Genomic DNA, 14,409 nt, shown 5'->3' on the forward strand with positions numbered 1-14,409 from the left:
CCCAAAAAAAAAAAAAAAGATCTGAGACTTAATCATGCAGGAGGTGGCAGCCACGGATTTCCACAGTGGTGAGTGATGGAATCAGATTTCTCCCTCAAAGAGTCCCAAGGCCTGGTAGAAGTTGGGCAGTGGTGTAATTAGGTAGCAGTAATGTCTGCTGGGTGAAATCACTGTGACCCTGAGGACATGACTGAATTAGAAGGCAAAAGAAGACGGTGAACTGGGGTTTGGTATCTTGTGCACTTGGGATTCATCTTCCTCATTTGCATAACTGGCTCCTGTGCCTCCTGAGCTGTCAGCTTTGTGCAGTTGACTTCTTTTAGTTCTGTGAGCATGCTCAGTTCTTTCCCATCTCAGGCCTTTTGTCTCTACTGGTCTATCTGCCTGACCTCCTGCTTGTCACCTATGGTCCACTCTTCCTGCAGTCCCCAGCTTGAAGCTGACCTTCTCCAGTGAGCCTTTTCTTCACCTTACAGACTTGAGTGTTGGTAGTTTTATGACAGTCCTAGGTCTGCCCTTCTGTCGAAGCAGATAGCTGGAATTTTATATGCAGGCTGGTTTTGGCCATGTGTTTAAACTTAAGGTTCACTTTTGTCATCTGAGCAATGGAGATAATAGTATAGGTCACATGAGTTAATTATTGGACTGCATTAGAAATAGTGGCTGACATATAGTACAATGAGAGATTTTTATGATACTGGTTGACATCTTTAATTCTCTAGTGGCTTCACATTATAATCAAATTCAACTTGCTTATGTAGATGAATAGCCTGCCTCTCCAGCTTTACTGTCTTCTTTTTATTGTCAAGGTGATGTACAGAGGGGTTAGCGTTACATAAGTAATGAGTACATTTCTTGTTAAGCTGTTACACCTTCCTTCAATTTTCTCCTACTTTCCCTCCCCTTAAGCCCTGCAGGTTGTACAGATCATTTCCAACATAGTGTCTTGTGTATATCGCTGTTGCATTGGTTTCCTCCTTGTCCTTTGTCTCACCATTCTGTCATTCCCCTTCCCTCCCCTAATTCAGATAAACAGGTAAAAAAACAATAACAAGCTACCAAAAATCAAATACAGTGACAGAGGTGATATACCATAGGAGGAAGAACACACAAAAGAAACAAGAAATCACATAGTACATTAAAAACAACAACAACAAAGAAAAACCTCTTGTGTCCATGTCTTGGAGTTCATTTCGCTTAGCATCATCTTATATGGTCATATGTAAGCTATTGAACCATTTTGCTCATCTGCTAAAATTATCCTAGACATATACTAATTATTGCAAATAAGGGAAACCATGGGATCTATGTTTTTTTTTTTTGGATCTGGCTTACTTCACTTAATATGATTTTCCCCAAATCTTTCCATTTCCTTACAAATGTGGGTGGTGCTATAATTAGAACTCAAAAAAATTAAATTCCCCCCAAACAAGTCTTCAAATAAACAACTGCTCCATTAATAAGTGTGCTAAAGACTTAAAGAGAGACTTCTTTAAAGAGGAAATAAGAATGTCCAACAGAAATGCTCGACCACTCTGGCCATATAGGTAATGCAAATCAAAACAACATTGAGATACCACTTCGCCCCAGTTAGAATGGCTATAATCAATAAATGTAATAACAACAGACGCTGGAGGGGATGTGGCCAAAAGGGAACACTACTGTACTGTTGGTGGGAGTGTAAATTTTTTCCACCACTTTGGAAAGCAGTATGGAGGTTCCTCAAAAGACTCCACATAGAGCTCCCTATGACCCAGCAATCCCACTTCTGGGCATTTACCCGAATGATCACAAACAAGGCCATACTAAAGCTACCTGCACAACTGTTTATCACAGCATTATTTACCATAGCTAAAATATGGAACCAGCCCAGATGCTCCTCAGTAGATGAATGGATCAAAAAATGTGATAATGGAATTCTTTGTCTTCATTAGAAAGAATGACAACCCCTCATTTGTAAGGAAATATGATGAGAGTTTTAACTATTATTGTTTTTATTTTTTGTGTATGTGTTTTAGTAACTTGTTCATAACCCAAGCAGAGTCTCTTCTCACATCTTATCACAAAAATGTTCCCTTTCTTAAAAATTGCTAGCATATATTAACTGCATTAAAGAGATTTCATTGTGACATTTACGTGCATGTGTATACTGTATCAAATTCATTCCATCTATATGACTCTTAACCTTTTCCCCTCCTTTCCCAAATGTTTCTATAATGTGATGAAATTGTCAGTCTTGGGCAACAGTAATGTCAACTCTTGTGCCTTGTGTATCTGGAAGTGACTCTTAAGACTTGAAATGTCTCTAAGGGACTGGGGTTTCTTCTCAGTGGATTGTGTGATGTCGAGAGGAGAAGAGTTCAGTTATGCCAGGGTCTGGCTTCTCTGATTAGCTAAGGTCTGCCCCTCGACACAGAATGAAACACTGAAGGTGGTTTATCCTTTCTTGGGACCAAAGGCAAATGTGTCAGACAATTTTATGAGCATAGACTGTGGGTTGGTCTGTGTTTGTTAGAATCCCATTCATTAATTTTTCAAATTGCTGCCTGTGTTTTGGGGAGTCAGAGTAAAAGAAAATCAGTGCCAAGAAGGGTCATGAAATTTGTCCACTGTTTTCCTCTAATTGTCTTATAATTTTAGGTCTTTCATTACATCTTTAGTCAGTTGTGAGTTGATTTCATAGATGGTGTTGGGTGAAGGTCCAATTTCACTCTTCTTCATTGCAAATATACAGTTTCTCCAATAGTATTAATGCAAGAGATTGTTCTTTTCTCATTGTGTGTTATTGACTCTTTTCTTGACCATACAAAATGCATGGATATTACTTTTGGGCTCCCTATTCTGTTTTATTGGTCCATTTTATGGCAGTACCCTACTATTTTGATTATTACAGCTTTGTGATATATTTGAAATCAGGTAGCATGGTGCATACAGCTTCATTTTTCTTGCTCCAGATTGCTTTGGATGTATTTGCAGTGTTTTGTGGCTTCAAATAAATCTTAGGACTATTTTTTTTAATTTATTTTTTATTGTGAAAATACCGTACAGAGGGGTTACAATTACATGGGCAAGGTAATGAGTGCATTTCTTATCAAGCATTGTTGCCTCCTCCTTCGTTTCGCCTTCCCATCCCTTCACCCACCCTGCTCCCATGCCAAAGCTGTAAAGTTCATTTTCCACATAACATCTTGTACATCTCATTGATGCAATGGGTCCACCTGTATCTACTATTTAAACAATTTGTTTTTCCCTTCCCCTCCACAAATTATACCAACATCAAATACAGTGAAAACAGGGGTTTCTACTTGTGTTAAAAATAGTTGAGATTTGGATAGGAATTGTCTTGAATCTATCCATTTCTTTGGTAGATGGGACATTTTTAATAAATGAATTCTTCCAATCTATAAACATGTTTCTTCACCTGTGCTTTAAATTTTTGTTATCTTTAAGTAGTTGACAAATGTCTTTGTTAATTTCCTTCATCAGTATTTTATAATTTTCAGTGTGCAAATCTTTTTGTCCTTGCTTAATTTGATTCCTAAATGTCTTTTTTTTGTTGTTATTGTAAATTGAAATTCCTTTTCTGGGAAGTTTATTCTATGCATAATTTTCTTGAGTATTTACGTAGAGTTTACCATCTGTCCAGGGGAAACAGGTGAGCATTCTACACCTTTGAAGACTTTACATTAATGACAGGATCATTTTTGTCCTATCACTTTGCTCTTTGATAGTTTTGAAAGCTTAACAAAGATCACTTTGCTATGTAGATTATCTAGCATTTCTTTGTTATGATGGTGGAAATAGGCTCTGGCTAGCTTTCTGCTGCTGAGGAAATGAAATTAAAACAAAAACCATCTCCTAACAGCAATTCACAGAAGAAGTAGAGAAAGAAAATATTACTAATACCGAATTATTAGACCAGAAGGAGATTTGCATTATAGGCAATCTACATTCATCCTAACTTTATCTGGGAATTGGGCTCAATGCTTATGTTAGCTAATTACCTTTAGGTGAAGTAAAAGGAACCCCAGTGGTTTATGGCAGAAAGTAGTTTTGTGACTGGAAGATAATTAGGCCCTTACCTTTCCATAAAACCCTGGGGAAACATTGTCACCCTTGAAGTAGTCCTCCTCCTCCTCCTCCTCCTCCTCCTTTCTGCCAGGACCTGGGTGCTTTCTCTCAAGGTGTTAAGCCACAGTGACATTTCTGGCTTTGGGTAGTTAATTGGAGATAAGAGTCTCACCCACTTTCCTGTCCCAGATGGCTTTGAACCATGATCCTTAGATCTCAGTCTCCTGAGATTACAGGAGTGAGCCACTGACACCCTGCTTTGTAGTGTTCACTTCAAAGAGATGATTCCAGATTTTTGAGAAAGACATTCCTGGCTCATAAAGCTGATAAAGGTCCTATCTCATTTACAAAAAAAGCTTTATATGTATTCCAAAGAGATAGGAAAGTATTCAGAAGTTTTCTCAGGAAAATGCCAAGCAAAAGAAGGGAGATTTTTTTTCAGTTTTCTAGAGGGAGCATAAAGCCTCTGATTTTTCATTTGTATTTGTCCTTTTATTATTTTCTAAGCAGTAGCTGAAGTCTTGGGACTTAATCTAAACATAAAACTGGGTTGCAGGGATTTCTAGAAAAACTCTCCTATATATTTTCCTCTTGGCATTTCAGAGTCTTAGCAGATTTTAGGATCTTGAAGCCTACATCCAACAGCTTGCTGTAGGAGCCAGCATGTAATAGGAGTTTTAGGCTGTAAGCCCAAGTCAGGGCAGTGTGTGTGTGTGTGATTTCTGGCCCATCAGATGTGGGCACTCAACCAAATATAACCAAACAGAAAGATAACTAATAATGAAGGGCAGAGAAGGGAGATGAATTACGTGGCCGGCACTCCACAGGAAGAGGTGAGGTAAGCATTTCTTCTCATAGTTTGGGTTCACACAGGACGTTTTGGTTTAAGTAGAGGAAGAATTGGGGCAGAATAGTGAGATGTACATAATTATTAAAGAGTCTTAGGAAGACCGTGGCCTGATTGTTTTATTTTCATCTCAGTTCTGTGAGGGGCTTCAGAGGGGTCACGATTGTTGCCATCATTTGCTTCCCATGAGATGGGTGGCCACTCCTACTGCAGTCTGCAAACTTATCCCTAAAGGTATTGTAGGGGATGGCCTTTCTTGCATCTCTGCTGACTTTTTCCTTACAGGTAGTTTTGGACCCATGTCACAACGGTGCTATTGATTGGTCATGTCTATCCCAGAACTCATGATGATCACTGGAGAGAAACTTGGAGTAAAAGAGGCAGTTGTGAAACAGGCTGGGATGGCAAGGTTTTTTTAAAAATTTTTTTTTCTCCAGTAATGGGGCTTGAAGGCGCTGTCCCTCAGCTCTTCAGCTCAAGGTGAGTGCTCTACCACTTGAGCCACAGCACCAACTCCGGTTTTCTGGTGGTTAATTGGAGATAAGAGTCTCATGGATTTTCCTGCCCAGGCTGCTTTGAACTGTGATCCTCTGATCTCAGCTTTCTGAGGAGCTAGGATTTCAGAAGTGAGCCACCAGGGCCTGGTGATAAGTTTTTTGGTTTTTGTTTGTTTTTGCTTTTAGTTAACTTATGGGACCAAGAAAAGCAGTCACTGCTTTTAGAGAACTTAGTTCCTAAAACGGGTATCTGTTACAGGGGAAAATAATGATCCTGGAACTTCATCTCAGTGTGCAGTCCATGGAGGGCCTTCTTTCTCTTGGTTGTAAAATTTTATGTGTTGAATCCTCACTGTGACTGTGAATAGGAAATTGACTAAGGCCACACAGCCATTAAGGCTAGATTTGTGGTTACTCCCTATGTGACAACTCAGTGGGCTGCATGTACTTGGAACTTCCCTGAGAATTCAGAGGGTATCTTGTTAAGCGTGCTCATGGCCTTTACATCCTGAGGCCCAGCCATATGGTTTTCCAGTCAGTTTCTTGAATTTGTCTACTTCTGCCCACCCAGAACAATTCCACAGGCCCTCAGTGCTCCTCTGAAAGGCTGGGCTATCCTTTCCATTGCTCACATTGAATGTTGTACCTCCACTGGGGCCTTTTGGATGCTCCTTAGTCTAAATGAAATCAAATGTATCTGTTGATGCTCTATCTTGTCCAATAAACTTGAAGGCTTATGTGAATAAGAACCATATTTTGGGGTGGGGGATGTAGATCAGTGTTATTGCACTGGTCTAACATACACAAAGTCCTGAGATCCATCCTCACCACTGAGGAACAAACAATAACCAAACTTTTTCACTAAACTTCTATATTCTTAGTTCCCAGCAAGATTTGCTTTGGCATATCATGACTACTTGATCAAAAGTTTTTTTTGTAAGAAGCCACATTCTGCATACAAAGTAGATGTCCTAGGGAACTAGGAACAGGAGCATGGAAGTAAGTAAACTTTCAGAACTTCTCAGTCCACCTTAGGGAACCTTTCTGTTTTCTAGAGGAGGTGAGTATAGGGGCTGGGAAGGTGGCTCAGTGGTAGAGCGCTTGCCTTGCATGCATGAGGCCCTGGGTTCGATTCCTCAGCACCACATAAGCAGAAAAAGCCGGAAGTGGCACTATGGCTCAAGTGGTAGAGCGCTAGCCTTGAGCTGAAGAGCCAAGGGACAGCACCCAGGCCCAGAGTTCAGGCCCCCACAACCGGCAAAAAGAAAAAACAAAACAAAAAAAAACCCAAAACTAGAGGAGGTGAGTATAGATAAAGGTCACACAACTCGTGCGGCAAAACAAAGATCCAACCTGAACTATTTGACCATATTCTTTCCATGTCAAACAGCTTCTTAAATTTATGGGTAGAAATGTTTCCACTTGTATGGCTACATTTGTCTTTAAAAATGTTGACTTAGCCAGGCACTGGTGGCTCACGCCTGTAATCCACGCCTGTAATCGCAGGAAGCAGAGATGGAGGATCATAGTTCAAAGCCACCCTGGGCAGGAAAGTCTATGCGATTCTTAACTCCAATTAACCACCAGAAAACTGTAAGTGGTGCTGTGGCTCAAGTGGTAAGCTCTAACCTTGAGCAGAAGAGCTGAGAGATAGAGCCCAGAGTTCAACCAACAAACAAAAACAACAACAAAAAATGTTGACTTTAAGATACCTGCTTTTTTTAAGCTCTGTATTTTCTTTTTTTTTTTTTTTTGTTGGTCGGGGGGCTTGAACTCTGGGCCTGGGCACTGTCCCTCAGCTCTTCAGCTCAAGGCGAGCGCTCTACCACTTGAGCTACAGTGCCACTTCCAGTTTTCTTCCAGTTTTCTGGTGGTTTATTGGAGATAGGAGTCTCACAGTCTCTCCTGCCCTGGCTGGCTTTGAACCGAGATCCTCAGATCTCAGCTAGGATTACAGGCGTGAGCCACCAGCGCCCAGCTTAAGCTCTGTATTTTCATGTGGTGTGGTCTTACCAAAATAGATTTCCATGTGTACCATCACCAAATTATTTGTCCATAATTTTAAACACAAATTGGATCCCTTACTCAATTCTGGCTTTGGGTATTATTATAACTTAGATATTACTGATTGGATGTGTGACATCAGAGTAAAATCTGTGGTGAGTATTTCGAAATGATATATGAGCCAGATTAAATTTAGGAGAGTTACAGGCCTTATGAGCAGTCATATCTCTATCTATCTATCTATCTATCTATCTATCTATCTATCTATCTATCTATCTATCTATCTATCTATCTATCCACACACAGCTTGGTACAAATGTAGGAGAAACCATTTGATTTCAGAATTTTGGAAACTAAAACTGTAGCATTGCTGCTTCCTGTGTTTTGCTGATATCTGCTAAGTTTATGCTTAAGCTAAGCATTCATTGAAAAATTATAAATTTGTCATGAAGATAATATCTCCAAATGAAGCAATTTGTTCTTCACCTGCACCATCTTGATGTTGTTGAGGACGATTTAAAAATTCTTCTCTATAACTTCAAACTAACGAGGACTGTTTCCTGATGCACAGAGAGCATGGAGCGACAGTGTGATCCTGAGCCTTGCAGAGCAGCCCTGGGGGAAGCGGAGATGCCCCCTCCACCCAGGGACAAATGATGTACCTGGCAGGCAGAAAGGTCTAGAACTAGAGACAAAGCAATCATTAATGGATTCAGCAAGTCCTTACCAAGTGAGTGTTGGACAGGTCTGTACTAAGGGTCTGTAACAGCTCAAAAGAATTAAAACTGATATAAAAGAAATGCAGAATAGGAATATATGCATTTATATGCATACACATATACACCTATGTATATATACACACAAAACAATTCTAACTATGCAAATATATGTGTAATGTAATATATATAACACCTAGTATATATTATGTATGTTATATACACACACAACCCCCTATAATTCTAACTATGAGATTATATAGCAGGCTGAGGGGGAGGAGGAAGTGAATAAGAATAATTTTGTGATATAGTTCAGCTATGTATGAAAATTGCAAAAAGAACCTCAGTGAAAGCTCTCGATCAATAAGAGCTTAAAGGAGTGGAGTCAGAGAAGGCAATAGAGAAGGTTATTCCAAGCAAAACATGACACATGCCCATGTTAAATACGGTAGTGAAACCTCCTGATGCAATTAATACACACTAAAAAGTCTCCAGGATGCCATGAAAGTAAATAGGCTTGAGGGGAGGAGGGGAGGCTAATGAATAGAGTAAATGAGAATGAAACGTGTTTAATATAGTTTACTTGCATGTTTGAAAATAGAATAATGCAATTATTTAAAGGATAGGAATACAGCAAGGGAGGGTGCTAGTTAGGGGTGTCAATCAAGATATACTGTTTATATGTGTGAAAATGCCACAGTGAACCCCCCCTTACAACTAAGGTATGCTACTAAAAAGAAAGCAAACAGATCTGTCTTAAGGCATTTATGAGATGGCTACTTTAAAGTTAAGAATGAGGAGGATAAAGCTCCAAACTCTCATCTGGACAGCTTTGCAAAGGAAACATCTAGTAGGTAAGATCAGAACTATGAAAGACCAATACACTTGAATCATGGGCTTGAACCATGGGCAAAGAGTGGAGATGGATTTTACTTCGCAGTATGTGTCAAAGTGGAAATGGATGAGCCACATTGTCCGTGGCTGGATGAAAGCACATCTCCAGAAAATACTGGAGATCAGACTATACAGCTGAGTGAGCATGGAATCCATGCAAATTATGTTGAAGTTTTCCTTAAAATTATAGTGAAACATGAAGATATTTAAGTCTGAGGTAGGCACTAATGATTCACCCCCACCATCCTAGCTACTCTGGAGGACTGTGGTTCAAATTCACTAGCTGGGAAAGGAAACTCTGTAAGACTCCATTTCCAATTAATCAGAGGCCTGGCTCAAGTGGAACAGTGCAAGGGGTGAGTAAGAAAGCTGAGCTATAGTCAAGGCCCTGAATTCAAGCATTCATACTAGGACCAAAAACAAATAAGAAAAGTCTGAAGGCACTCTGTTGGATGGATTAGGTGAACTTGTTTGGAGGAGCAAATGTCTGCTTAAGAGAGATGCAGATTACTTACTACTGTAAATAAAGGTCATAGTTCTAACAGATTAACTCTGTCATCAATTATGGTATTTGAAAGTCCTTAGAGACACTATTGACAAAGATTCCCAGGAATTAGGTGGAAATAAACACCCACCCCTGCAAACTGCTGGGAAGATGTAAGGGAGATGAGTGCTGCAGAAGATGGTGATGGTGGTCCATAGTCTTTGCTGTTCGGTGGGAATCAATCCTACACGTTCAATTCATTCAATCTATTCTCTTGGTTAGAGATGCCAGAAAGTCTCAATTTACTTCCCTGCACAATGTGTTGATTCATCTTAGATGAATTAAAATGTGAATGTGTACTAAGGAGAACTGTATTTAAAGGGATCCAAGGAAAAGTAAAACATTGCCACCAATAAAACATGTAAACATGGGCCTAAGTTCATGACATATCTTACCTGATGGAAGAAAAAACATGTTTTTTTGTTCCAGAATAATCTTTCCTATAGTAGATACAACAAATTCATGTTCATAGAAGAAATGGGATACCTAAAACTCCATTTTGGAACAACTCTCAGCTGCCGTTAAAGAACTAAAAGCTAACACTGGAAATCAGGGCCAGTCACTCATGCAGATATTTAAATTTATATGTGTGTGTTTGTGGAGAGAGACAGTAGTTCATTTTCGGATAACTCCTCAAAAATAAGCTGTAGAATTAAAAAAAAGTTCAAATTGGGAAGCATTTGGAGGATATTTTTCCTGATGTTAATTTGCAATGTTATTGTAGAGATTTTGACCTTTAAATAACCCTTTAGAGACATGATGGAGCTTATAGTTTTCATTATAGATGGCGGTGATTGTTAGGAAAATAGAGGTCATTAGTGCTTATTTCTTTTCCAGTCTTCATTTGTTGGCATATATTTGTATGTTTTAGATTTTTATCTCTTGACTCTTGTGTATCTAAACTAAGAACTGATGTTGGTGGTTAACAGTTTGTAGTATTCGTCATGGGCTTGTTCATCATCTGACTCATGAGCTAGTTTCATGACTAACAAAATAGTGACTGGAGAAATCTGTGTATTGTTCAGTGCATTGAATACACAGCTTTAGATTTTCAGGATTTTGCCTTGCAAATGTTTTGCCTCACACATCTGACCAAGAGTATCACAGAGTATTTTGGCAGATAGAATAGGATGGTATTTTCCACAAAGCCTTTAGGAAAAGACTAAGTGATAAGCTTAAAAAATATCCAATTGTTATGCTGTTTGTAAAATACAAAAGGAAACAAACAAATAAGGCACAAACTCCTAACTGCTGTGAAGTCAATGATTCATTTCCTCAGTTGTTACTGAAAAAGGCCCAGTCTCCAAAAACAGGGATAACTATCTAACGAAGCAAATTTTCAAAGATAGGAAAAAAGTTAATCTTCAGTGTTGGATAGAATTGCAAAATACCAAATTATTTTTATTTGAGGAAATTTTCCTTTCCAGAATATTTTCTTTCCTAAACATGTCTGCACTTCAGATAAAATTCAAGCTCTACCATTTACATAGATGTGACCCTAAATTACAAGTTGAATTCCAGCTGTATCTGTCATATAGATAATCAAATTATACCATTGATATTAATTAGGTTATTGCCTAAAAGTTAAAAGGTTAGTAATTCAGATCAAGATGCATATACACAAAGTAAATATAATTGAAAAAGAAGCCAAATACATGAAGTGAGTGGATGGGATATATTCAGAAGGCCTCAGAAAGGAACTATTATACGGAATCTCTCTACTGCTCTGATTTTGAAGAAGACAGGTAATACAGTAAAGGGGAGAGGAAGAACCACACAAAACCATATTGCTGCCATCGACTGGGATATAGCCAAATGGAGCTATTGGAGAACACAGTAGTTCTTCCTGTCCAGGCACAGGATGCTGAGGGGAAGCTCTGTCCCTAGAGACGCTGCAGAGAATCTGCCCAGTACAGGCTCCCCTGATAAAGAAGCATGAGTTGCTTAAATATACTCATATTTCTTCCTGAGCTTTTGCTCAAGGCTAGCACTCCACCAATTGAGTCACAGCTCCACTTCTGGCTTTTCCATGGTTAATTAAACATAAGAGTCTCATGAACTTTACTGCCCCAGCTGGCTTTGAAGCACAATTCTCAGATCTCAGTTTCATGAGGAGCTAGGATCACAGACATGAGCTCACTGGTGCTTGGCTATTTATCTATCTTTTAAAGCAGCAAGTTCTCTCAATCTTGGTTTTTCTTAAATCTTTCTGTAAAATATTTGTTATTCTTTAAACTATTAAACTGCTGATTAGCTTTCAGTCAAATTTCTGGGTGTTTTTCCATATTTATCTATGATATACTATCCAGAGGGAAGAGTAATTGGTCGGAGCACTTGGTTGGGGTGCTCAATGTTGGCTCATCTGGTGCCAGGTATAAGTCCTCCTTTTCAAGGATTAAGACATGACAGATGACTGTTATTCTGATAGCTTTTCCAGCTTCAAACCCTTCCACTCAAATTACAGACTTTGGAGATGGGGAAGGGGGAAGTAAGGTTTCAATCTGTACAATATATGCATGTGAGAACTGCCTCAGTGAAACTCTTTTGAAAAATTAATATATACTTAAACACAATGAGTGAAAGTAATATAAAATAGATCTTGTTTGAGGAGTGAGTGGTGGTGGTGGGGTAAGGCCAATAGAGAGAATGAGTATGGTTAAAATACTTTCAGTACATGTGTGAAAGTTAAGTAATTGAGCCTGTTGAGATTGGTTTGGGAAGAGAGGGGATAAAGGAGAGCAATGGAGAAATGAACATACTCAAGGTGCATTGTATATTTATATGGACTTAACCAGCATGAAAACTCCTTGTACAATGAATTGATGCTAATAAAATCGTAGGATAAACATCTTACCATTCAGTCCTTTGCAGAGTAGTTACAAGCCTTTATAAGCCTTTCTCCATTTTTTTTACCCCAGCTCTATTGAATTGCTAAGGTCTGCAGTATTAAGCAAAGAGAAAATAAGGAAATAATTTGTCTATTCAGAAACTAGCATCCATGCGATAAACAACCACACACCTAATTGTATATAAAGGTTATGTCTGTGAGCAGGATGTTATAATGGGTGAAGATTGAAATCCACAATTCTTATGTTTTGCATCTTTTGGGCTTACTGAAGAGAAGATATGAGATTAAGCTTAAGTATTCGTGATAAAAAAACTACTGAGACTTGGTCCGAATTCCAGCTGATAAATGGATAGCACAAGTCAAATCAGTTAATCTCTTTGAACTTTACTTTTGCATCTTCAATAAATGAATATGATTTGTATTAAGTGAGGCTTACAATGAGAAACTATTCAAGAATCGGCAGGTTTGATTCACCTGGGAGCATCTTGATTCTTCAGCTCAAGCCTTGGGTTCTTGTGAAATCAACCAGAGATGCATCAAAGGAAGTTGGGAGGAGGCTGGTAGTAAGCAGGGCAGTAGTTTAGGGTTGATGTAAACAATCAACTGCATCTGGGACCCAATAACCCTAATCCTCCAATTTTCAGAAATGTTTTAGAACTCCCCAAGCCAAGCTGTCTTCAAGGAATGGAGACCTTGATGGGCTCTCAGTTCAGCCCCTGCCTCCTTCATTGGCCCAATGACTGCCTGTGGCCAGCTATATAGACCCATTATTCCCAAGTAGCAGCCAACTGCCTGAATGAAGACACTCAGGGGTTCAGATTACATCTTCTTAGGACTCCTGACATTCATGCTTTCTTCTTGCTCTTGGTTATGTTGGATCTCATCAAAGATCCTTGAACATAAAAGGGCTTATTTTTTCAATCCATTTCTATCTTCTTTTTTAAAAGGCAGGATGAGATTTTTTCTAGTGGTTCTTTCATCCATAACATTTGGAATTCAATTTAATTTTCTACTTGGTTAGCTTTCCTTATATACTATCTTTCCTTTTAGTTTTTTTTCTTTTTTTCCCTTTAAACCTTAACATATGTCTCCCAAGATGTCTCATATATCACAGGAAAGACAGTATCCCTAGAACAACTATTACTCATGCCTCAAATATATATAGAGAGGTATTATTTCTTTTTAAAAAGGGCAGTCTCATTTATATAATTCTTATTTTTTAATCTTACAGTCTGCTATGGAGCTTCATCCAAACTTCATTTTGGAAACAAATTATATTATTTTCTGTATCTCTGGTTTCCAGTCTGTTGAAACTTTTTGATTATTTTGTTTGTTTTGCAAAGAGCAAATCAAGAACCAGTAACCTTCCACACAAAACCTGTGAGCATCTGATCATATAAAATAATATTTATCAAAGTGAACACCAGGAAATGGAAGCAAGAGGTGTTTTCCTTTGTTGCCATTTTGTTTTCTTTTCCATTGGCTTTGTTTTTTCATTTTTCTGTCTCTGGAAGTGTAAGAGGGGAGATACAGAAATGGAGGGACAAAGGGTGAACAAATGCTGCAGTGGTACTCACTAGACACTATGTTGAAAATGAACTATAGAACTTGTGGGTGGGGGTGAGAGGGAAAACTGGGAAAGAGTAGGGAAGGAGTAACATTGTTTGAAAAGAAATGTACTGTTTATCTGACTTGTATAGCTGTACCATCACCTTTACAATAATAATAATGTATAAAATTAGTAGCTTTCCAATATTTTATCTAATATTTCTTTATTCATATTTATTGGAGACTTTGAATACCATTTGTTAAATTTCTATGAACATCTTGAAGACCAATTCAGTAATTCTTTATAATATTATTTTCTCTTGCAGATGAATTTTATTCTCTTTCTGAATACAGTTAGAGTTCTAGCTACCAAAATTTGGGAGACCAATGCAGTTGGACATGACATGAGAAAGCAATACAGGTAATTCAAGAGCAGCCGT

At 38.5% G+C, this 14,409-nt stretch overlaps 1 protein-coding gene across 1 annotated transcript in view; it reads left to right on the forward strand.

Moving 5' to 3' along the window:
- Pth2r (parathyroid hormone 2 receptor) overlaps positions 1–14,409 on the forward strand; it is a 62,119-nt gene that overhangs the window by 35,630 nt on the left and 12,080 nt on the right. Inside the window, exon 9 of the mRNA XM_013031583.1 lies at positions 14,296–14,390. Within this exon, the coding sequence (XP_012887037.1) occupies positions 14,296–14,390 (95 nt within the window). The remainder of the gene's footprint in view (positions 1–14,295; positions 14,391–14,409) is intronic.

The sequence above is a fragment of the Dipodomys ordii genome, unplaced genomic scaffold, assembly GCF_000151885.1.
Source record: "Dipodomys ordii isolate 6190 unplaced genomic scaffold, Dord_2.0 Scaffold1, whole genome shotgun sequence".
NCBI classification, from domain to species: Eukaryota; Metazoa; Chordata; class Mammalia; order Rodentia; family Heteromyidae; genus Dipodomys; species Dipodomys ordii.